This window comes from Papio anubis, chromosome 17, assembly GCF_008728515.1.
Source record: "Papio anubis isolate 15944 chromosome 17, Panubis1.0, whole genome shotgun sequence".
NCBI lineage: Eukaryota > Metazoa > Chordata > Mammalia > Primates > Cercopithecidae > Papio > Papio anubis.
In genome coordinates, this window is record NC_044992.1 from 35,701,131 (window position 1) to 35,726,060 (window position 24,930).

Here is a 24,930-nt window from a genome sequence, read left to right on the forward strand (position 1 = left end):
CTCTAGTTACTTCTTAAACTCTCTGAACCTTGTTTTTTTTTAAATCCTCTAAATGAGGATAATAGTTCATAATTCCTAACTTTTGTCATGAAAATTAAAGAGTTAATATATATTATGTGGAGAAATGTAAATTCTAGTTCAAAAAATATAAGAAATAATGTAAATTCTGATTTACTTATCTGGTGGGAAATGCAAGGACATTTTTCTTTGGTGGTGGGTTTTAAAAGGCTAAGGTATTTATATTCCACTGGATACATTTGGAAGAATGATTACCAGTTTTATTTCAAAATTTCAACATTGAGAACACACTAGGACTTACATCTTTTTCAACTCATGATGAAAAATTTTGTCAGCAAAATGTGTTGTTACGATTGTTTTATAAAAATCTTTTACGTCGATGAGCAAATATCTTAGAAGACCACTGCTGAGGAGAAATGTTATTTATCCAGAGACTTGCCTTAATTAGGAGACCCTACATAGCGCCCAGTAGAAATGTAATAAAGGCATTTCACTTATTCCGTTTCTCAGCCCTGCTGTGAACAAAATTGAAAAAAATCAACCACGCTCCGAGTTCACGCCTAGACGCAGCCTGTAGTAGCCATGTTCCACCACTAGGTGGCACACGCCAAAGGCTCCGGGGGGCGGGCCGCCCAAGCACGCCTCTCGGTAGCCCCGTGGTATCTCTCGGCTTCCGTTGAGCACCGAGCAAGATGGCAGCTTCCGAGACGGTTAGGCTACGGCTTCAATTTGATTACCCGCCGCCAGCTACCCCGCACTGTACGGCCTTCTGGCTTCTGGTCGACTTGAACAGATGCCGAGTCGTCACAGATCTCATTAGTCTCATCCGCCAGCGCTTCGGCTTCAGTTCTGGGGCCCTCCTAGGCCTCTACCTGGAGGGGGGGCTCTTGCCCCCCGCCGAGAGCGCGCGCCTGGTGAGAGACAACGACTGCCTCAGGTGCGCGGCGCAGGGAGCGGGACGGCCGGGTGGGCGGCGGGAGGGGGACGCGCCTGCGCACGCCCGGGCTTGAGGCCGCTAGACCTGGTTGTGGAGGGGATGGGGAATGGGGAAGGGGACGAGGGTGAGGGGGTGGGGCTGTAAAAATGCACGTTCGCTAACCCGGGAGATACTGATTGGTGTAGTCAACTTTGGGGCTCAGGAATCTGCATTTTATTATTTATTTATTCATTTGAGGCAGAGTCCTGTTTTGTCGCCCAGGCTGGAGTACAGTGGCGCGATCTCGGTTTACTGCAACCGCCGCCTCCCGGGTTCAAGCAATTTTCCTGCCTCAGCCTCCCGAGTAGCTGGGACTACAGGCGTCCGCCGCCACACCCGGCTAATTTTTGTATTTTTAGTAGGGATGGAGTTTCACCACAGTGGTCTAGGTGGTCTCGAGCGCCTGACCTCAGGTGATCCGCCAGCCTCGGCCTCTCAAAGTGCTGGGATTACAGGCGTGAGCCACCCCACCCTGCCCCTATTATTTTTATTTTTGAGACTGAGTATCGTTCTGTTACCCAGGCTGAAGTGCAGTGGTGCGATCTCAGCTCATTGCAACCTCCACCTCCTGGATTCAGTCGATCCTCCCACCTCAGCCTCCTGAGTAGCTGGGATTATAGGCGTTCACCACCATGCCCGGCTAATTTTGTTGTTGTTGTTGTATTTTTAGTAGAGACAGGTTTCACCATGTTGGCCAGGCTGGTCTTGAACTCCTGACCTTAAGTGATCCTCCCGGCTTTCCAAAGTGCTGGAATTAACAGGCGTGAGCCTCTGCGCCTGGCCGGAATCTGCATTGTAACCAGCAACCTCCCCGGGATGCTTCTATGACAGGAGAATCAAACTTGGAAAAACCCTGATGCCTAAGGGCAGGGCCAGGGTTTCTTTCAGCCTTGATTTAGCACATCCACGCTTAGCTAGGCACTGTGGGACTCTGTTCCGTGTCCATGGTGCAAATGTGCGGGAGACCCGGCCTTACCCTTGGCGGCCTTCACGGTCAGGTGCAGGAGACCCAAGCTGAGAAAGGGGAATCGTCGTGTTTTCTTCGTAACATGCTGTTGTCCAGCCTTAGTTCTCTTGTGCCCCGTGTCCCCTGAGACTTCTGGTGGCGTATCATTTTGTGTCTCACCCAGACATTTTGAGGTTTTCTCAAATAAGTGTCTTGAGTCCTTTTGGGCTGTAAATTGGGAACCACAAAATAATCTTAAATGTGCTTTTGGAAGTTAAAAAAATGATAATGAGGTGAGTATCCAGGAGCAATTGTAGTATGAATTGCTGAAATGTGGTTGAGTTGCCACAGTCAGATGATGGTATCACCAGTTTGGATTCCTGTCTTGGACCGATTTATTCAGGCTTTTTTTTTTTTTCTTTTTTAAACAAAGAGACTGGGTTTCCCATGCCCAGGCTGGAGTGCAGTGGTGCGGTCATAGCTTGCTGTAGCCTCGACCTCCTGGGCACAGGCAATCCTCCCACCTCAGCCTCCCAAGTAGTTGGGACTTCAGGCCAGGCAACCACGCCTGGCTAGTTTTTGTATTTGTCGTAGAGACAGGGTTTTGCCATGTTACCCAGGCTGATCTCGAATCCCTGGGCTCAAGCTGTCCTCTCTTCTCAGCCTCCCAAAGCACTGGGATTATAGGCGTGAGCCACTGTGCCAGCCTTCCTTCCCCCCACCCCCTTTAAGCTTCAGCTACAGTGAATTAATTCCAGAGTCGTGAACCAGGCTATTTTCTCTTGCTGCCCTTTGTTGTTGAATATTCCTTACCCTCGAGCATATCAGATTCTGTAAGATTTCTTCAGAACATGAAGGAATTTAATTTGGAACAATAACTGCATCTTCAAATCAGGATGTTATGATTTATTGCATAATGTTCAACTGTTTCAAATGACAATTTGAAATAATCTGAATTTCAAAGAGTTTTCCCCCCCTTTTTACTGACTGTGAAATAGGTCTCTATTCTCTCTGCAATTGAAGGATTATTTAAATATTACAATTCTAAGGATTGTGTCCCATCCTATTAAGATTACTTTCTGAACTGTCCCTTGCCTAATGAGTTAATAACTTGTGCTAGCTAACTAGAATTATACTTTAATGAATCATCTGGGCATTACATTCTTCATAATGAAGTTAACAATGACAAAAACCATGAAAGTTGTCATAAATAATAATTACAACACGATGACAGGCAAATCCTTCCTTTAAATACTTCAAATGCACAGCTGCATGTGGCAAAAAAATACCTCTGTGGTGGCTTCCGTGGCAAATGGGCAGACTATAGAAAAAGATGAATCTGGAAAATTCATCTTTATTTTTGTTGTTTTATGCCCGCAATCATTGTTTTTCCCTAACAGATTCACTTTTCTTCAGAGCTACAGAAGAAAACATAGTCTCTGTTCTCAAAGTACCCAATATCGTTGGACTGGGACCCCAATAATGAGTTTCATGCTTTTGTATATTACCTTCTGTGATACAGGCAATTAGACTGAATAGTTAGACCAAGTTATACTGGTAAGTGCAGAAGCTGGTTGAGAAAAGGGAGATCAGCATGGAACAAAATGGTCAGGGAATTGAGCAGTACCTTGAAGAATGGGTGGGAAATGTTGAATGATCAAAGCACAGCTGTAGAGACAAAAGCTGGCTGGACTTGTTAAAAAGATGAATCTGACCAGCCAAAGCATTCTGTTGGGATCGTTGGCAGTACTGAGAAGTCTAACGAGGAAAAGTGGAACCAGCTTGTGGGAATCCTGAGAAACAGCGTTTGAGGCTTTAGATGTACCACACACTTGTATTCCACTGCTGTTTCCTCATAGCCCATTCTCTTAAACCCCAGGAATCTGGCTTCATCTGCCCCCACGTTTCTGACAGTGGGTTCCTAAAGGTGGCCTCTAACTCTCCTGGGAGAAGGAGGAGGTGCTTCTATTGGCTTGGAGCCCCCTGCGTTAGTTTGCTGAGGCTGCTATTACAAAATACCACAGACTGGGTGGCTTAAAAAATGGAAATTTATTTCTTACTCTTTTGGAGACTAGAAGTCCAAGATCAGGGTGTTGGCAGATTTGGTTTTTTATTTTTGTTTTGTTTTATTTATTTATTTATTTATTTATCTATCTATCTATCTTGAGATGGAATCTCACTCTGTTGCCCAGGCTGGAGTGCAGTGGCACAATCTTGGCTCACTGCAACCTCCGCCTCCTGGGTTCAAGTGATTCTCCTGCCTCAGCCTCCCAAGTAGCTGGGCTTACGGGCACCTGCCATCGTGCCAGGCTAATTTTTTTGTATTTTTAGTAGAGATGGGGTTTCACCGTGTTGGCTAGGCTGGTCTTGAACTTGTGACCTCAAGTGATTTGCCCTCCTCAGCTTCCCAAAGTGCTGGGATTACAGGGGTGAGCGACTATGTCTGTCGGTTTTTAATTTTTTAAATTATTATTATTTTTTAATCGTGCAGCCCTCAGAATTACAGTAGATTCAGAGAGATTCCCTTATTTTTTGAGACAGGGTCTCACTCCATTGCCCAGGCTGGAGTGCAGTGGCACAACCTTGGCTCATACAGCCTGGAACTCCTGAGCTCAAGGGCTCTTCCTGCCTCAGCCTTCTGAGTAGCTGCAACTACCAGTACAGTTTTTAAATTTTAGTAGAGAGGGCTCACTAAGTTGCCCAGGCTGGTCTCAAACTCCTGGGCTCAACCAGTCCTCCCACCTCAGCCTCCCAAAGTGGACTATAGACCTGAACCGCGCACCCGGCCTGAGAACTCCCTTTTGAAGAGTCAATTCTGTAAGGAAACAAAGTGCATTCTGTCCTCTCTGGCCCTTTTAACTCTGGCAGTTAATACTTAATTAAGGCTGGGCACCATGGCTCATGCCTATAATACAGCACTTTGGGAGGCCAAGGCAGGCAGATTGTCTGAGCTCAGGAGTTTGAGTCCAGCCTGGGCAACATGGTGAAACCCCATCTCTACAGAAAAATACAACAAAATTAGCCAGGCATGGTGGCACATGCCTGTAGTCCCAGCTGCTTGGGGGGCTGAGGTGGGAGGATCTTTTAAGCCTGGGAAGTAAAGGCTTCAGTGGGCTGACGTGGTGCCACTGCACTGCAGCCTGGGCGATAGAGTGAGACCTTATCTCAAAAAAACCAAAACAAAAACACACTGATTAAATATTAGAGATGGGCCAGGCATGTTGGCTTATGCCTGTGATACCAGCACTTTGGGAGACTGAGGTGGGAGGATCACTTGAGTCCAGGAGTTTGAGACCGGCCTGGGCAACATAGGGAGACCCTTGTTCTACCCACCCCGCCCCCCTCAAAAAAAACAAAACAAAAATAAAGCCGGGCTCAGTGATGGATGCCTGTAGTCCTAGCTACTTGGGAGGCTGGGGTGGGAGGATCATTTGAGCCTTGGAAGTTGAGGCTGCAGTGAGCCATGATTGTGTCACTGCACTCCAGACTTGGCAGCAGTGCAAGACCCCATCTCAAACAAAACAAAATATTAGAGATGAGTTCTCATTTCACATTGCTGTAGTTAGTGGCTCCTTGGATAATCCAAGGTAAAAAGTTTCCTACTTCTCTTATAATATACTTTTTCCCACACCTCGCTCTCCAGAAGTATCCTTGGTTAAGTTTGGGGTATGGGGCATATCTTGCCAGATTTCTATACATGTGCAACCATATGTACTTATACTTTTAAAATACAAATATCATAACATACTGTTCTGCACCTTGCTTTTTCACCTATCATGGGCTATCTCAGTATATAAAGTATGTAAGGTACATCATTCTTTTCTATTTGCTACATAGTGCTTTTGTGAATATTCTTGTGTATTTTTGTGTACTGGGAAAATGATTCAGTTGGATTTATTCTTAGAAGAGACACTCATTGGTCTAAGAGAAGGTACATATAAAAACTGGTAAGTACAGTCAAATTAGCTTCCAGAAAAGTTGTACAGACTTGTACAACTTTTAAAAATTCACCAACTTACCCATCATAGGACTAACAACATTCATTGTGTTAATAAAAATTAGAGCTAACATTTGGATATCACTTGTTCTGAGTCAGGCATGCTGTCTCTATAATAATTCACTGAGTACTATAATTATTGTCATTATCCCCATTTTTATAGATGAGAAAGGCTGAGGTAATGATTTTTTAAAAAGTTACAGTGGCAGAAATAGCGTTTGAACCCAGGCATTCACTTTGGCCTAGGCAGGCAATGCGTAGGGGGTATCAGGTTTGACAGATGGGCATGTCAGTTTTTCTGCATAACAGAATCCTAGAAGCAAAATTGTGGATTTTAAGGGTGGATTTACGTTTTGATAATACCACCCAGTTTGCTGTGCAGAGAGTTAGAATGAAAAGTGGGGATGGCTGGGCACGGTGGCTCACGCCTGTATTGCTAACACTTTGGGAGGCCGAGGCGGGTGAATCAACTGAGGTCAGGAGTTCGAGACCAGCCTGATAAACGTGGCAAAACCCCATCTCTACTAAAAATACAAAAAGTTAGCAGGGTGTGGTGGCAGGCGCCTGTAATCCCAGCTACTTGGGAGGCTGAGGCAGGAGAATTGCTTGAATGCAAGGGGAGGAGGTTGCAGTGAGCCCATATTGTGCTGCTGCACTCCAGCCTGAGCGACAAAGTGAAATTCCATCTCGAAAAAAGAAAAGTGAGGATCTGTTTTTTTTTTTTTTTTTTTTTTGAGACAGAGTCTTGCTCTGTCGCCCAGGCTGGAGTGCAGTGGTGCAATCTTGGCTCACTGCAAGCTCCGCCTCCCGGGTTCACGCCATTCTCCTGGCTCAGCCTCCCGTGTAGCTGGGACTACAGGTGCCCGCCACCGCACCCGGCTAATTTTTTGTATTTTTAGTATAGACGGGGTTTCACCGTGTTAGCCAGGATGGTCTCGATCTCCTGACCTCGTGATCCTCCCATCTCGGCCTCCCAAAGTGCTGGGATTACAGGCGTGAGCCACCGCGCCCGACCGCGTGAGGATCTGTTTTTAAAGTTTCTTGGAATCAACTCTCTTTCGTCACTAGTGACCTAGGTAATTCACTTCTACTTGTGAAAGGACAACTGCATGCACTTCTGTTTGTAAAAGGATAGCTCTATTCTTTGTGATCCAGGTAAAGAAATAGAGAATATTGCCAGGGAAGGTGCACCTGACAGGAATGGTAACTAAGCAGACCCAGGAGAACCATTTCTTTTTCCCTGGATGGTATTTTGCCTCTCAATCTTAATATTTTCTTTCTTTCTTTTTTTTTTTTCTTCCCAGATGAGAGCTCACTGTGTTGCCCAGGCTAGTTTTGAACTCTTGGGTTCAAGTGATCTTCCCTCTGCCTCCTGAGTAGCTGGGATTACAGGCATGTGCCATGACACCTGATTATAATCTTAATATTTTAAAAACTGAAGTCATTCTCTTGGGGAACAGTAGGAAGTGGGGCTGCAGCAATCACAGGTCATACCTTCAAGCCAAATAGCTGGAGAGGCATGGTCTTTTTTTTTTTTTTAAGATGAAGTCTTTCTCTGTCACCAGGCTGGAGTGCAATGGTACTATCTTGACTCGCTGCAACCTCTGCCTCCCGGGTTCACGCCATTCTCCTGCCTCAGCCTCCCGAGTAGCTGGGACTACAGGTGCCCTCCACCACGCCCGGCTAATTTTTTGTATTTTTAGTAGAGACGGGGTTTCACTGTGTTAGCCAGGATGGTCTCGAACTCCTGACCTCGTGATCCGCCTGCCTCAGCCTCCCAAAGTGCTGGGATTACAGGCGTGAGCCACCGCGCCCAGCCTAATGCTTGTATTTTGTAGAGGCAGGGTTTCCCTATGTGGCCCAGGCTGGTCTTAAACTCCTGGGCTCAAGCAACCCTCCCACCTTAGCCTCCCAAAGTTTTGGGATTTCAGGCATGAACCACCGTGCCTGGCCAGTAGGCATTTTTGAGTACTTACTATTTGCTTAACATCGAGGACACTCTCAAGACTTCCATCATTATCAGACTGCACATTCTAGGATTAACTGTTGTCAGTTGATAGAGGAATGAAGTTGCTTTCCTATAGTGGCATTTTGGATGAAGTAGGGTTATTCAGAGAAACATAACCAGTAAGAAACACACACACACACACACAAATACTCACTCACAGACATGGGATTTATTGTAAGGAATTGGCTTATAGGATTGTGGAGGCTGAGAAGTCCTAAGTTTAGTTGGTAAGCTATAGATCAAGGAAAGCCAGTGGTATATTTCTAGTTCAAGTTCGAGTCTGAAGGCAGGAGAAGACCGATGTCCCAGCTTGAAGAGTCAGGCAGAGAAGCAAATTCTCCCTTACTCAGTCTTTTTGTTCTATTCAGGCCTTCAGCAGGTTGGATGAGCCCTACCCACATTGGAGACAGCAATGTACTTTACTCAGTCTAGCAATTTAAATGTTAATCTCATCCAGAAACAACCTTACACATACTCCCAGCATAATTTTTTTTTCCCACTGAGGCAATATATTTGTAAATATGTATTACGTCCTTATAAAAAGAATCTCAGGATTTTTCCTCCTGTGTGTTTTTGTCTTGCTTCTTCATGGTCTATGATGCCAGCCAAGGTTGTCAGTACAGTGAAACCAAACTGGTGGGATGGGAGCAGATTATTCTGCCATTTTTCTAGATCTTTGAGTTGCACATCAAATCTGGGGCTGATTACTCCACACTTGTTTAGCCTGCCTATGAGGTTCACAACAATTTTCCCAACTCTGTGATCACCAGTGATTTCAGACTTGCCAGTGTAACCATGCTTCATCATTATAGTTGGAAACTGGATGATGGGGCTGGGCGCGATGGCTCATGCCTGTAATCTCAGCACTTTGGGAGGCCAAGGCAGGTGGATCACTTGGGCACTTGAGGCCAGGAGTTCAAGATCAGCCCGGCCAACATGGCAAAACTCCATCTCTACTAAAAATACAAAAATTAGCGAGACATAGTGGTGAGCACCTGTAATCCCAGCTATTTGGGAGGCTGAGGCATGAGAATCTCTTGAACCTGGGAGGGAGAGGTTGTAGTGAACTGAGAAATGCACCAGTGCACTTTGGCCTGGGTGACAGAGTTGGGACTCTGTCTCAAAAAAAAAAAAAAAATTAAAAAAACTAAAATAAAAAGAAGCTGGACAATTACTTTGGAGCGCGGGCTAATAAGAACCTGGCATTTACCTTGCTTTTCAGCTTTGTTGATGCTCTTAAGAGCATCAGCCAGGACATTCATGTGCACCACTGTGGTGGTGTGGAAAGAGCCAGTGTCGTTTTAACCAGATATCTGGACACCCAATAGCCCAGACAAATTGATACATAAAATTAAGCTTCACGGAGTGTCATGGAATTGTACAGATGGCTGTCAATACCCTAGAGAACATAAATTGTTTAGTATTCACCTAAATTAAAACAAGAGTAAAATATTGTTAAAGAAAGCAGCCCACATTCTGAAACAAAATGGATAATCAGCATTATCACCTTTTAGGGTAGGTGACATGCATATCTTAGAAAGATTGTGAGTTTGAAGTTAGACAAACTGAAGTTTGAATTGCCTTTCTGCTACTTATCAGCTCTAGATTTGGGGCAAGTAACTTGTCTGAGCTGTAATTTTGCGATCTGTAAAATTAAAAATACCTACTTCGTGTTGATGTTTAGATTAGAGAAAAACATATAAAAAATGTTTGGGATGCAGTAGCTATTCAATAAATAAAACTAGTCATTTGAAAGTTGACTGTGAGTAATGCTGTATGGGCCATTTTGCCAGAAAGAGTCTTTTGTCTTTAATTGATATGACATTTTTTCATTGACTGATGGTAGTTACATTTTGTAGAGTCATCTCAGTATATAACTATGTCCTGGAGATGTGTTTACAAATTGCTCACTCTAGTTTTCTCTCTTGTTCTGTTGACAGAGTTAAATTAGAAGAGAGAGGAGTTGCTGAGAATTCTGTAGTCATCAGTAATGGGACAGTAATTTATCTCTTAGAAAAGCAAAGAAGGGGCATTTCAGTTAGAGGAGGATGAAGAAACTGAACCAGATTACAAATATTCAAAGAAGCACTGGAAGAGGCAAGAGAACAATAACAATAATGAGAAGGTCTTGGATCTGGAACCAAAAGCTGTCACAGATCAGACTGTCAGCAAAAAAAACAAGAGAAAAAATAAAGCAACCTGTGTCACAGTGGGTGATGATAATGAAGAGACCAAAAGAAAATCACCAAAGAAAAAGGAGAAATGTGAATATAAAAAAAAAGGCCAAGAATCCCAAGTCTCCTAAAATACAGGCAGTAAAAGACTGGGCCAATCAGAGATGTAGTTCTCCAAAAAGTTCTGCTAGAAACAGCCTTGTTAAAGCCAAAAGGAAAGGTATTGTAAGCGTTTGCTCAAAAGAGAGTCCCAGTTCCTCCTCAGAGTCTGAGTCTTGTGATGAATCTATAGTGATGGGCCCAGCAAAGTCACTTTGGAAGCCAGAAATTCCTCGGAGAAATTACCAACTGAGTTATCAAAGGAAGAACCCTCTACCAAAAATACAACTGCAGACAAACTGGTATAAAACCTGGCTTTTGCCTTACCCCTAGCAAGGGCAAGACCTCTGGAACAACATCTTCTAGTTCAGACTCTAGTTCAGAGTCAGATGACCAATGCTTGATGTCATCGAGCACCCCGGAGTGTGCTGCGGGTTTCTTAAAGACAGCAGGCCTTTTTGCAGGAAGAGGTTGTCCAGGCCCAGGGCTGTCATTACAGACTGCAGGTGCTTCTGGATGGAGGCGTTCTGGCCCAAATAGTGGTGGACAGGCTCCTGGTCCTTCTCCCAGTGTGTCTCTCCCAGCTAGTTTAGGAAGAGGATGGGGTAGAGGAGAGAACCTTTTTTCTTGGAAGGGAGCCAGGGGACGGGGCATGCGGGGGAGAGGTCGAGGACGAGGGCATCCTGTTTCCTGTGTTGTAAATAGAAGCACTGACAACCAGAGGCAACAGCAATTAAATGACGTGGTAACAAATTCATCTACTATTATCCAGGTAAGTATTATTTTTTGTAAGTTACCTCCTCCCTTTCCCCTTAGAATGTGTGTGGACTTCATGTCATGGGTTCACATTTTCTCACCAGTAATGATGTCACATGACTAACACTGTTTTTCAGAATCCAGTAGAGACACAGAAGAAGGACTATAGTCTGTTACCACTGTTAGCAGCTGCCCCTCAAGTTGGAGAAAAGATTGCATTTAAGGTATATTTCAAAACAACGGTCACAGCAAAAAAGGTTCATTCCCCTTCCAAATAAACTTACTTAACAAATCAGGTTTAAAGTGTTTGTAAAAGCCCTTCCCACTGGAACCGCAGTGTTGTCGTGGGTTCCTGGTAGGGCTCCCAGACTGGTGGGGGTGGACACCCCAGCATGGCATGATGGAGGAGCTGTGGGAATGTGAGAGGATAAGAGGGCTTATGTATTTGTGGGGTTTTTTCTTCTTTTTTAGCTTTTGGAACTAACATCCAGTTACTCTCCTGATGTCTCTGACTACAAGGTAAGGATGTTTATTTAAAAGTAAGTTGTCAGTATATTAATAAAACTAAAGTCATATTTCATACTACTTGTATGGATAATACAGATTTGTTTTTTTACTAAATAAAAATGCCAGAAAGTAGAAAATGAAAACATTATTGAAATGTCAACTTTTTAATAGTATCACTGTGAAGTCTCCCAGTGTTATTTGCCTTATATTTGGGAAGAATAGAGTAGGAGAATGATCTTAATTTTTACTTTTTAAAAAAAATATTAATTTTTTATTTTTAAATAAAGACGGGATCTCTCTATGTTGCCCAGGTTGGTCTCAAACTCCTGGGCTCAAGCAGTCCCCCCATCTTGGCTTCCCAAAGTGTTGGGATTACAGGTGTGAGCCACCATGCCCAGCCAGTTTAATTTTTTTAGTTACTGTTTTCTAATTAGTTTAGACACACCAACTTATTTGGGTATTCATTCCCTCATGATTCTAAACTTTGAAAGAAAATAATAAACAGTTCTCAGCAAGAAGATTTGATTATTTTCATCATGGGAATCTATTTTACATATTTGTGAATTACTTCTGGTTATTATGATCTAGTATGATTTCTTTTGCATTATCAGTTAACCACAGGTAATTCATAAATATTATCCATGGAATTTACTTACTTAATATCTGTATGAGTCTTTATATTGGCATGTGAGGTTTTTCATAGTTCAATAAAAGCTTAACTCAGTGGGATCACAGAATTACATATTTCTTTTTCACCCACAAAAATTTGTTGAAAATCTTGTTAAGGTGCATCCTTTCTTTTTTTGATGTACGATATGGAATGTAAGACTATTTTTTAAGGTAATAATTGGTAATGTTAATATAGTAACATAGATAAAACACAAGGGAATTTGATTTAATCTGGATTGATGCCTTGGAAGACTTTTAAAATCTTTATAAAAACCTTTCCTCAAGGCTGGGCGTGTTGGCTCACGCCTGTAATCCCAGCACTTTGGGAGGCTGGGCGGGCAGATCACAAGGTCAGGAGATCGAGACCATCCTGGCTAACAGTGACACCCTGTCTGTACTAAAAATACACACACAAAAAAAAGTTAGTGGGGCATGGTGGCGGGCGCCTGTAGTCCCAGCTACTCGGGAGGCTGAGAGCAGGAGAATGGCATGACCCCAGGAGGCAGAGCTTGCAGTGAGCCGAGATCACGCCACTGCACTCCAGCCTGGATGACAGAGCGAGACTCTGTCTCCAAAAAAAAAAAAAGGAAAAAAAAACCTTTCCTCGAAAGCAGGCTGGAAGAATCAGTTAATGAAGGGATCTGGTGGGTTAGTTCTAGGTCATTGGTGTTTTGTTTTTATCTTCTTAGGCACTTACTATCTCCTGTGGATGAGGTGATCATGTAATTTATCACCTAAATCAGGATACTTGTGAGTGAAGGGGAGTGCTATTAATAGTTATGCTGGAAAGATGAACAGACCTGTCTTGAACAAACCAGGGTGTTTTGTCACCCTGCCATAGATAACTAATTTAATTGTGTGATATATGAGGAAATGGAAATGAATATTGTATTGATACGTCCCACAACCTCTGTGAATTGTAATTCTAGATGATACTGATTTTTAAAAATTGCATATTAATGGCCAGGTGCAGTGGCTTGCGCCTGTAATCCCAGCACTTTGGGAGGCCAAAGTAGGCGAATCACTTGAGGTCAGGAGTTCGAGACCAGCCTGGCTAACATGGCAAGACCCCATCTCTACTAAAAATACAAAAATTAGCCTGGTGTGGTGGCATGCACCTGTAGCCCCAGCTACTCAGGAGACTGAGGCACAAGAATCACTTGAACCCAGTAGGTGGAGGTTGCAGTGAGCTGAGATCATTGCACTGTACTCCAGCCTGGGTGATAAAACGAGACTCTTTAAAAAAATTGCATATTAAATTGCTGTTAGTCATCATAGTTATTAACGTTGGAAGGTGATTTGCCTACTTTAGCTGACAAAATTTTTTGAAGATTTTTGAAATTGCTTTCACAATCATTTTAAGAATGAAAATTGGTCCTACTGGCCGGGCGCGGTGGCTCAAGCCTGTAATCCCAGCACTTAGGGAGGCCGAGATGGGCGGATCACGAGGTCAGGAGATCGAGACCATCCTGGCTAACACGGTGAAACCCCGTCTGTACTAAAAATACAAAAAACTAGCCGGGCGAGGTGGCGGGCGTCAGGTCCCAGCTACTGGCGCAGGCTGAGGCAGGAGAGAATGGTGTGAACCCGAGGCGGAGCTTGCAGTGAGCTGAGATCTGGCCACTGCACTCCAGCCTGGGCGACAGAGCGAGACTCCGTCTCCAAAAAAAAAAAAAGAAAGAAAATTGGTCCTACTTTTTTGCTTTGACCTCAAACGCAGTTATCCAGCTTGATCATCTGCTTTTTTCATTAACCTTGTCTCCAAAAATTAAATTAGTTAAATTCTGTACTCAAAAATATAGTCTCCCAAGCTCCTGATTCCCTGTTGAGTCTGGTTCTAAAAAACACTGTTGACTGTGCTCAGAAATTCTAGATAGAGTCAGGAGGAACGGGTTGCTTGGCCTCTCAGTATATACCCCCAGAGGCTACCATGTGTCTCCCCATCGCCCACATGCATGGGCAGTGCATCCTCTTGATGCATTAGAAAATCAGCTCCCACACCTGAAGACCTGGGAGAGGGGGAATTGGGATCTTACCAGTGATAAAGTACCTTCTAGTTTCTCCTGAGGGGTTGTGATCACTGTTTTAGAAGGGTTCTAAAAGCATCAGGAACCGAGGTAGCACCATTAGGATGTATCTAGTCTCTCCTGATGAATGCTGTGATGGTCAGTGGTCACTTGAATATATCCACCTGGTGTGATTTTTCCTCCTTTTCCCGTATTCACTCACTTTTGGTTCCCTGGTGTAATCTTACTTTCATTGAGTTATTTAAGGTAGTGTCTGCCATTTATGATTTAAATGTGTCTATTTTGCCTCTAAAGATGTTTCTATATATTCACATAAAGGGTTTATTAGTCTACTTGTTTTTATTTTCTTTATATGTGAATTTATTTTAAAATTTTTCAACTGAGATAAAATTCACATAACATAAAATTCAACATTTTAACCATTTTAAAGTCTACAATTCAGTGGTTTTTAGTATATTCACAGTGTTTTACATATTGATTTTGACTTGGACTTTTATCTTTGAAAGGAAGGAAGAATATTAAGCCACAATCCAGAGACCCAGCAAGTAGATATAGAAATTCTTTCATCCTTACCTGGTGAGTCTTTTAGAAAAGAATTTGAAAATTTAGGCTCTTTCTATCTACAGTGGTTTATGAATAGCTTTTATACGCAGGAGATGTTCTCTTCCTTGGCCTCTATATAACTGGCGCTCCCCACTTCTTTCAGCACACTGTAACCCTGGGGATTCATAAGAGATGTTGGATATATTCCAAAACTGTTGGGCTAGTTCTTATTACTGTAATTATAATTTCATAAAAGTTTGTATGAACTGATGAAAATTGATTATAAAAATAATTATTCCTAGGAAGCCTAAGTTGAATGCTGACTCAATAAATGCTATGAAATTATGGATGGGTGGGTCAGCTATAAAAGATTGGGAGGAATTTTGTAAAAACTGAGGAAGATTCTGCACTTAGATTGTCTTGCAAATTTTTGCAATCTTGCATTATTTTAAAAAAGCCCAGGCTGGGCATGGTGGCTCACGCCTGTAATACCTGCACTTTGGGAAGCCGAAAGTGATGGATCACTTGAGGTCAAGAGTTTGAGACCATCCTGGCCAACGTGGTGAAACCCTGTCTCTATTAAAAATACAAAAATTAGCCAGGCGTCATGGCACGTGCCTGTAATCCCACCTACTGGAAAGGCTGAGGCAGGAGAATGGCTTGAATCCCGGAGGTGGAGGTTGCAGTGAGCTGAGATCGCACCACTGCACTCCAGCCTGGGTGACAGAGCAAGACTCAGTCTCAAAAAAATAAAAATAAAAAAAAACACCAAAACTGTAAATTGTGGAAATTGCAGACAATACAATGGTATGGTTTATAAAAGAAAGAGCTCTATTCAGTGAACTCATAAAACCTACTCAGCTCTATTTCAAAAGATTGTCAAATGAATATACTTTTGTATATTAAGTCAAAACAAAATGTCTAAACTGTGTGTATACATACACTTTCACATATCATTTTAAATAGTTACTGGCTTTATCTCTGATTAACCCACCTGTTACTGGAACTGAATGCCTGGAATAAGAGCGCTTTTATAATATGTAGCTTAACTTGGAGTGTACTATAGGGGGTCCCTGGCCAGAGGACAGGGGAGATGCCTTTTCCTTTAGCAGATCCTAAAGCAATTAATTGTTTTGTGTGTGTGTGTGTGTGTGTTTTGTTTTGTTTTGTTTTGTTTTTTGACAGAGTCTCACTCTGTCGCCCAGGGTGGAGTGCGGTGGTGCAATCTTTGTTCACTGCAGCCTCTGCCTCCCAGATCCAAGCAATTCTCGTGCCTCAGCCTGCAAAGTAGTTGGGACTACAGGCACACACCACCATGTCCAGCTAATTTTCATATTTTTAGTAGAGATGGATTTTGACATTTTGGCCAGGCTGGTCTTGAATTCTTGGCCTCAAACAATCCACTCGCCTTGGCCTCCTAAAGTGCTGGGACTATAGATGTGAGCCACCATGCCCAGCCTGTTTTCTGTTTGTTTGTTTGTTTGTTTGTTTATTTTAGAGACGGAGTCTTGCTCTGTCACCCAGGCTGGAGTGCAGTGGCGCGATCTCGGCTCACTGCAAGCTTCACCTCCCAGATTCACACCATCCTCCTGCTTCAGCCTCCCGAGTAGCTGGGACTACAGGCGCCTGCTGCCACACCTGGTTAATTTTTTTGTAGTTTTAGTAGAGACAGGGTTTCACCGTGTTAGCCAGGATGGTCTCGATCTCCTGACCTCGTGATCCACCCACCTTGGCCTCCCAAAGTGCTGGGATTAGAGGCGTGAACCACCACACCCGCCTTCTGTTTATTTTTAAATAAGGGATTGAATAAAAGATTCAGTTGACAGAAATCAGTCAAAAGAGTTTTTCAACAAAGTTCCTTTATGATATTAAGTAAATGTTTATATATAACTTATACTAGTTTCCTAGCCGCCTTCTGATGAGGTTTCATTTATAGAAATCCCCTTTCTTAAGAATGGTGGACAGAAAAGTTTGTCCGCTGTCAAATTCTGCACATACAGCCTGATCAGTGCTTGCCAAGTGATTAATAGTGATAATGTCCACTTAAAGTTTTTCTTCTTTAGGGCATCAAGAAATGGCTTTGGAGGCCAAGGTGGGAGGATCACTTGAGCCCAGGAGTTCAAGACCAGCCTGGGCAGCATAGTGAGACTCTGTCTCTAAAAAAAAAAAAAAAACATAGCTGAGTGTGATGGTGCATGCTTGTAGTTCTCACTACTTGAGAGGCTGAGGTCGGAGGATCACTTGAGCCCAGGAAGTCGTGGCTGCAGTGAGTCATGATTGCGTCACTGCACTCTAGCCTGAGTGATTGAGCAAGACCCTGTCTCAAAAGCAAAAAAGAAAGAAAGAAATGGATTTATCTGTTCTCTAATAGCAATGTCAGTTGTCCTTGATGTGGTGGTTCTGATATACATAAATTTCAGTTACCATGGTTTAGTTAAGTAATACCAGTCCCGCAGCAACATTGCGTATGTTAACTGAGTAAGTGCATAAAGTACTGCCAGTAGCTCTTTAGTCCACATATAACTATATAACGTAAATAACAGATACGCGTCACGATCCATGACCCATCAAGTCAGTGCTTTCAGAGTCTCAGTGACTGGTCACTGTGCATCTGTTATTCACTTCACATACAGAGCAGAGCATGCAGTTGTGGTGCCTCCTTGTCTCTCATTGATAAAACTGCATGACATTTTACAAAACTTATAATCGAAGTAAGGAATAGGCCTACAAAGATAAAGGCACAGCAAAGAAACAAAAGTGGTGATGCTGAAAGTACCATCCAAACTGAGTTTAAGGAGAGTCTGTAGAAGAAAGAGCTCACTGTGGGAATGTTGACACTGCCAGTGAGGTGAACTTGTTGACTTGAATAAGGAAAGTGGTCGTGGCAAAAAGGATGAAAATGTCCCCAAAGTGACACCAGCAAAAACAAAGATTTTACAAAGTAAAAAACAAATTCTTTGAGCTATTTCATGACATTAGAAGTTCAGAGGATAAAATGTAGACAGCAGTTTCAAACTTAGAAAAGAGTACAACAGTTGTACAAAGCACAGAGAAGGTGCTTGGGCTGTATCATAAGTTACAGGGCAAGAGCACAAGCACTGTTCAAACTTCCCTTGATAAGTTTCTTACAGAGAAATAAAACGCCTAGAAAGAGAGAGAGAAAGTTAGCTCTCAGTGTTCCTAATGTAATTACAGTGTACTCATAAGTTCAGTGTTTTTACTTTACTCATTTTTAGTTTCCCTATGTAGTAAAGGTTTTTAATGTTTTGGCAAAATTTTTTAAAACTCCTAAGACAGTAATAATTTTTCCTATTGATTATTAAGATTGTTTTGTGTGGTTTCAGCTTGTACAATCATTTTTCCAATCCCATTCTACCATAGAAAGCAAGGACTGAGGCCGGGTATGGTGGCTCATGCCTGTAATCCCAACGCTTTGGGAGACCGAGATGGGCAGATCACTTGAGGCCAGGAGTTTGAGACCAACCTGGCCAACATGGTGAAACCCTGTCTCAACTAAAAATACGAAAATTAGCTGGGCATAGTGGTGCATGCCATGCCTGTAATCCCAGCTACTCAGGAGGCTGAGGCACAAGAATCACTTGAACCCAGGAGGTAGAGGTTGTAGTGAGCTGAGATTGCACCACTACATTACAGCCTGGGCGATAAAGCAAGGCTCTGTCTTAAAAAAAAAAAAAGGGACTGCCTGTGTTATCAAGTAGTAGGAAGCATATGTGATTTCTAAGGACAGAGCAGCATTTCATATTACCTTCCCTTGTTGAAACACATAAATTAATTAATTTTGGGGATTATGTTGTGGTGCCATATTCAATTCTGGTAGTACTAATGACAGTTCATCAAGCTTATGAAGGAAAGGTTTTCTTTGATAAATGGCTGAGAAGTCCCCCTGGTCCAGGCTTTTTCTCAGGATCCCCCTGTATTGAGCACCCCGTGCTTTCCTGTACATACCCAGCCTTCACATTAATTGACAGTTTGTGGCTGGTATCTTAATGATAGAAATTCCCTGTAGAGGAACATTTTTAACTATTGAGAAATAACTTACCCTCTTTCCTCCCTATCTTCTTGTTTCAGCCTTGAGAGAACCTGGGAAATTTGATTTGGTTTATCACAATGAAAATGGAACCGAGGTAGTGGAGTACGCTGTGACACAGGAGAGCAAGGTAGGTGTGCTTCTCTTCTCGCACTGCTTGGCCATACGTTCTCTCTTGACCGATTACCTGTGGTTTGGAAGGTGACATTGCACTACAGGCTCTGGAGGGAATCTATGGTATGGCAATACCAGTGCTAAGTGCCAAATCAGGGCTCCATCTTGGCCCTCATAGAGCCTGTGTGACAAGATGCACAAATAACAAACTTTAAGAATGTACAGTTGTTTAAAATTATAGCTATATAAGGATTCCAGCAGGAAAGGGTAGCGTATTTAGAAACTTTATTGGCATATACATTCAGAGAAGCGCATATAATTACATGGCTGGAATAATTTTCACATGCACATACCCATGTAACCAGACCCAGATCAGGAAATAGAACATAACACCCACTCCCAGAACCCTCTATTATGTCCCCTTGCAGTCACTACTGTCCCCCAAGTGTTACCACAGTTCCAACTTTTATTTTTTTGAGAGTGTCACTGTGTGGCTCAGGCTGAAGTGAAGTGGCATGATCTTGGCTCACTGCAACCTCCGCCTCCCAGGTTCAAGTGGTTCTCGTGCCTCAGCCTCTGGAGTGCCTGGAATTACAGGCACTTGCCACCTCGCCCAACTAATTTTCGTATTTTTGGTAGAGACTGGGTTTTACCATGTTGGCCAGGCTGGTCTCGAACTGCTGACCTCAAGTGATCTGCCCACTTAGACCTCCCAAAGTGTTGGGATTACAGGCGTGAGCCACCGTGCCTGGCCTGAGAGTTCCAACTTACAATAGCACAACAGTTTGAAGAGTGACATAAAATGATGATCCCGTCCTCTGACTTTAAATCCTTAAATTGCCATTTTAGGAAGTATATGGTTTATACCTTTTTAAGCAGCCAGACCTACCAGAGTTGCTGGCGGTGGCTAGCTCATTAGGTTATGGTGGCATTAAATAGAAGTTAGATTTAAGAAAATGCTCTCTTTTAAGGTGTTTATACTTGAAATGTTATAGATACTATTCTATAAATTTCAATATTGCAAACATTTTTTCTGAAGTGTGAACTTGTAGAAACCTTAGCCAGACTGTATGTTTTACCTTGTCTTTAAGGTAGATGACACTTTTAGGGATTTATTCCAGAAACATGTTTTTAGTGTTTGTGGTAGGATCAGCAGATTTGGCCTGGTCTCCTGTACTTCTTTATTTTTTATATATATATATATATATATATATATGTTTTTTTTTTTTTTTGGTTGAAATTGGAAACTGCATTGGAAAATTAAACCTTGGAGGCTTTTCTCTCTATGCCCTAAACAGAGGCCTGAGGTAGAATAGAAAGCCTGTAATTAGGCCAGGAACCCTGGTTCATGCCTGTAATCACAGCACTTTGGGAGGCTGAGGCGGGCTGATCCCTTGAGTCCAGGAGTTCAAGACCAACCTGGGCAACATGGCAAGACCCCGTCTCTACAAAAAATACAAAAATTAACCGGGAGTGGTAACACATGCCTGTAGTCCCAGCCACCTTTGGGGGTGGTGGGGGCAAGGCAGGAGGATCACTTGAGCCCAGGAGGTTGAAGCTGTAGTGAGTCCTGAATGCCACTGCATTCCATCCTGGACTGTAGAGGTGAGACCCTGTCTCAAAAGCAAAAAGCCTGTAATTACCGTTTTTGACACTAGATGGCCCTCATTATTCATTCATAGGACCAAGCCTTAGCGTTTGCTTTCTCTTGGTGGGCTGTGAAATAGTTCGTATTTTTTTGTTTTGTTTTTCTTTTTTTTTCTTTTTTTATTGTTGTTATACTTTAAGTTCTGGGATACATATGCAGAACATGCAGGTTTGTTACATAGGTATACATGTGCCATGGTGGTTTGCTGCACCCATCAACCCGTCATCTACATTAGGTATTTCTTCTAATGCCATCCCTCCCCATGTCCCCACCCCCCAACAGGCCCCAGTATGTGATGTTCCCCTCCCTGTGTTCGTGTGTTCTCATTGTTTAACTCCCACTTATGACTGAGAACATGTGGTGTTTGGTTTTCTGTTCCTGTTTGCTGAGAATGTCCCTGCAAAGGATGTGACTCATCCTTTTTTATGTCTGCATAGTATTCCATGGTGTATATGTGCCATATTTTCTTTAGTCCATCATTGATGGACATTTGGGTTGGTTCCAAGTCTTTGCTACACACGTATGTTTATAATAGTTCCTGTTTTTAGGTAAGTTAGGATAAGAACTACAGAGCAGTGCGAAAGGGCATCAGCATCCTAGTGATACCCATCTGGACCGCATCTAGTTCCCAGAAGGTCTCCAAGCCACCTGTCCACAGGGCAAATCAAATGGAGGGGTTGGGGGAGCTACTCCCTCCCGCAACCCCTCATCCCCTGTTCTTAATCAAAGAAAGATGAAATATATTTAATGTAAAATTTAGCTTCATTCTAAGTAAATGAGTTATTTATTTATTTATTTTCCCAGCACAGAGTTTCACTCTGTCACCCAGGCTGGAGTGCAGGGGCGCGATCTCCGCTCACTGCAACCTCTGCCTCCTGGGTTCAAGCAATTCTCCTGCCTCAGCCTCCCGAGTAGCTGGGACTACAGGCATGCGTCACCACGCCTGGCTAATTTTTGTATTTTTGCAGAGACATATATTGGCCAGGTTGGTCTTGAACTCCTGACTTGAGATGATCCACCTGCCTTGGCCTTCCAAAGTGCTAGGATTATAGGCAAGAGCCACCATGCCTGGCCTCTTTTTTTTTTTTTTTAATTAAAAAAAAATAGAGATGGAGTCTCACTAGGTTTCCCAAGCTGATCTTGAACTCCTGGGCTCAAGCGTTTCTCCCCCTCAGCCTTCCAAAGTGCTGGGATTATAGGCGTGAGCCACAGCGCCAGCCCTAAAGAGTTACTATACCCTAATTGAACTCAATTTATTGGAACCCAAATTATTCCCATTCTTCAATCATTCTACACTGATGGAAAATTTACTTGGCTAAAAATTTTAACTTACTAAAACCTGTATGACCTCAAAATAAAGTGCCTAAACTGGGGATTTTGTCTTTTTCCTCAGATCACTGTATTTTGGAGAGAGTTGATTGACCCAAGACTGATTATTGAATACATCAAGTACAGAACCTGCCTGAGTATGACCTCTCCACCTTAGAGTTTATGAATGTCTTGTTAGTGAAAGTGACTCTAACCTGAACCTTTTTTTTTTTTTTTAAAGAGGATTTGGAAGTTGTATGGATTTTTATCTTCACTTTACTGCATAGGAAACAATCTACCTCATCATTTAAAATGACATGGGTGTTGGTTTTGTAGATCTTTGGTTTTTTGTCAGGTTTAATTTCAGCTAACAAAATGTAAAACATGACATTCCTTGCAGACATTGTATACCAGTATGGTTTCTTCTCTTCTTTAAATATTTTTGGCCATCAAGTAGCAGTCGTCGGTAGGAGTTTATAATACCAAGAATGTGCTGCGTATCTTGTCTCAATAAGTTTTAAGTAACACTTAAAAATATTAAAGCATGTTACTTGATCTAATTTTTTAGCATTTGAGTTGTTCCATTAAATGGAGCATCTCGTAAATTTCAAGTATTTTATACTTGCAATTGTTAAGAGTTAAAAGGTAGTTGGATGTGTCACAGACAATGAGTTAAGGAATCCTTTCATGTTTTTCCCAACTTTAAAATTAAGGATTCTCAGGGCCCTGTGTAGAGCAGTGAAAATAAGATGTATGTGTGTGTGTGTATGCCTGGAGGAGAATTGGTGTTCCACTTGGGTGAGAGGATTGGCTGTGAGCTTCAGACCAGGAAATGTGTCATCTTGCCAGGCGCCTGGCTGAGTGTGCTGGAGTGAGGATCTTAAACAGAAACTTCCTTTTCTGTTATTATTCACTACAAAGCTAAAATGGCCAAATATATACTGTGAAAATATGTTTCATTTAACAAAAAGATCAGATCCCTCCTTCAGCTGTACACATTTTTAAATAAAATCATATTGAACTAAACACCTCTACCGAGTCATCATGTTGAGTATTGCAAATTGTTGTCTTATTTTACAATAATGTGAGAGATTACAATTTTCTGTAACAAGAAGGTTTGCTTTGACTGATGAGTCTGATGTTGCAGAGTTTGGTCCAGTGGAGTTTGTCTGATCTGGGAGCCACTGCACCAGTGGAGATGCTGGCCAGTTTTACTTTGTATGTCATGAATGTGTTTCGAAATGTGCATTTATTGATTTGTAATGAGAAGTATTACTCCCGAAAGGATGAGAGTAATGTGAATGGTGGGATCTTGGCACTGGGGTTCTCTGTAGCACACTTGCCTTCCAGGGTTGGAAAACAAATTAAGATAGATAGTAAACATTGACCAAAGGAAAACGTTGACCTCAGGGTGTGTTTTCATCAGATTATAATCAGTTTATGAGTCACCTTTTTCCTTTGTTGTGTTTGTCAGACTATGAATAGAGTCCCCTAGAAGGATTATGAAGTCAATTTAGGGGGCCATGACCAGCATTTTGAAAAATAAAATACAATAGAATAGAAAAACAAAAAGTGTGTCACATCCAGCAATGCTTTTTTTTTTTTTTTTTTGGAGACCAAGTCTCACTCTTTTGCCCAGGCTGCAGTGCGGTGGCATGATCTATTTCGGCTCACTGCAACCTCCGCCTTCCAGGTTCAAGCGATTCTCCTGCCTCAGCCTCTCCAGTAGCAGGGATTGCAGGCATCCGCCACCATGCCTGGCTGATTTTTGTGTTTTTAGTAGAGACAGGGTTTTACCATGTTGGCCAGGCTGATCTCAAACTCCTGACCTCAGGTGATCCACTCACCTCAGCCTCCCAAAGTGCTGGGATTATAGGTGTGAGCCACCACGCCCAGCCTAAACCTGCTTTATGAAACTTTTGTTTCATGACATAGAGCCATGTCTGTACTGGATCACCCTGTAAAGTGTAAATGTATTTCTTATTGCTTGAAGTCAGGGATACAATTGTCATGTACTCAAACTTGGAAACTCTAAACAATGTCATTTACCCAGGAGTGAGAGAGAAAAGGGGAGGTGAAAATGAAGATGCTGAGCAAGAAGTGCTTGCCAAGGACTCAATCTCTGCCTCATTGTTTCTGGACTAGTGGTCCAGAGCACTCTCCTAGATGAGGAAAAGAGGAAGCACTCAAACACCAGCTCTTTTTATTATAGGATGATTATTTGCCAAAGACCAACTAACCGAGGGAGAGCGTAATGTAACTTCAGAGCAGTGTTCTCTTTCCCCAGGATGTTTTGGGCTGTCGCTCAAGTGCCTGTGTCCTGGCCTCAAGTGTAAGTAGCAGTCAGGCCCCTGCCTCACATTTCCCACTGTGCTGCCATTATCTTTGGGAGCATGAACCTCTGACTTACTACGTTTCTGACCCCATGACTCAGTTTTGTTCATCTTCAGATTGTCTATGCAATGTTAAGTTCTAAGCTGCTTTAACTCTGCATAAAAAGACTCACGCTGACTTCATCAGCCCAGTGTCCCATTGGGTGATTTTTCCCTTTTTTTTTTTTTTGAGACGGAGTCTTGCTCTGTTGCCCAGGCTGACGTGCAATGGCTCAGTCTCGCTCACTGCAACCTCTGCCTCCTGGGTTCCAGCGATTCTCCTGCCTCAGCCTCCCGAGTAGCTGGGACTACAGGTGCACACAACCCCGCCTGGCTAAGTTTTGTATTTTTAGTGGAGACAGGGTTTCACCGTGTTGGCCAGGCTGGTCTCAAACTCCTGACCTCAGGTGATCCACCTACCTTGGCCTCTCAAAGTGCTGAGATTATAGGCATGGGCCACCACGCTCGGCCACCATTTTTCTGTTTTCTTGAAGTGCTTAAGCTCTCCAACTCCAACCATATCACTGATACAGTTGGTCTCTTCTTTGCTGTCCTCCTGTTGGGCACTGCGGTGATAACTTAATTACCTGTTAACTTTTCTTTTTAGCTACTTCCAAACCTGGATTTGTTGGGTCTTTCTGCTCCTTCAACTGTTCTGAAGGGATGACATCACAAAAACTCTTTTTCACAGACAAAAGAACTAGCCCACTCAACACATGG

At 42.8% G+C, this 24,930-nt stretch overlaps 1 protein-coding gene across 1 annotated transcript; it reads left to right on the forward strand.

Annotated features, from left to right (window-relative positions):
• Window positions 1-664: 664 nt before the first annotated feature.
• COIL (coilin) lies at window positions 665-22,864 on the forward strand. Its single transcript, XM_003912788.5, is given in 13 exon segments — window positions 665-955; window positions 9,886-9,941; window positions 9,944-9,970; window positions 9,973-10,217; window positions 10,219-10,405; window positions 10,408-10,518; window positions 10,521-10,990; window positions 11,112-11,198; window positions 11,446-11,493; window positions 14,684-14,753; window positions 18,810-18,898; window positions 21,924-21,967; window positions 21,969-22,864. Coding segments are annotated over 13 exon segments (1,707 nt in total). The 5' UTR covers window positions 665-710; the 3' UTR covers window positions 21,997-22,864.
• The last annotated feature ends 2,066 nt before the right edge of the window (window positions 22,865-24,930 follow it).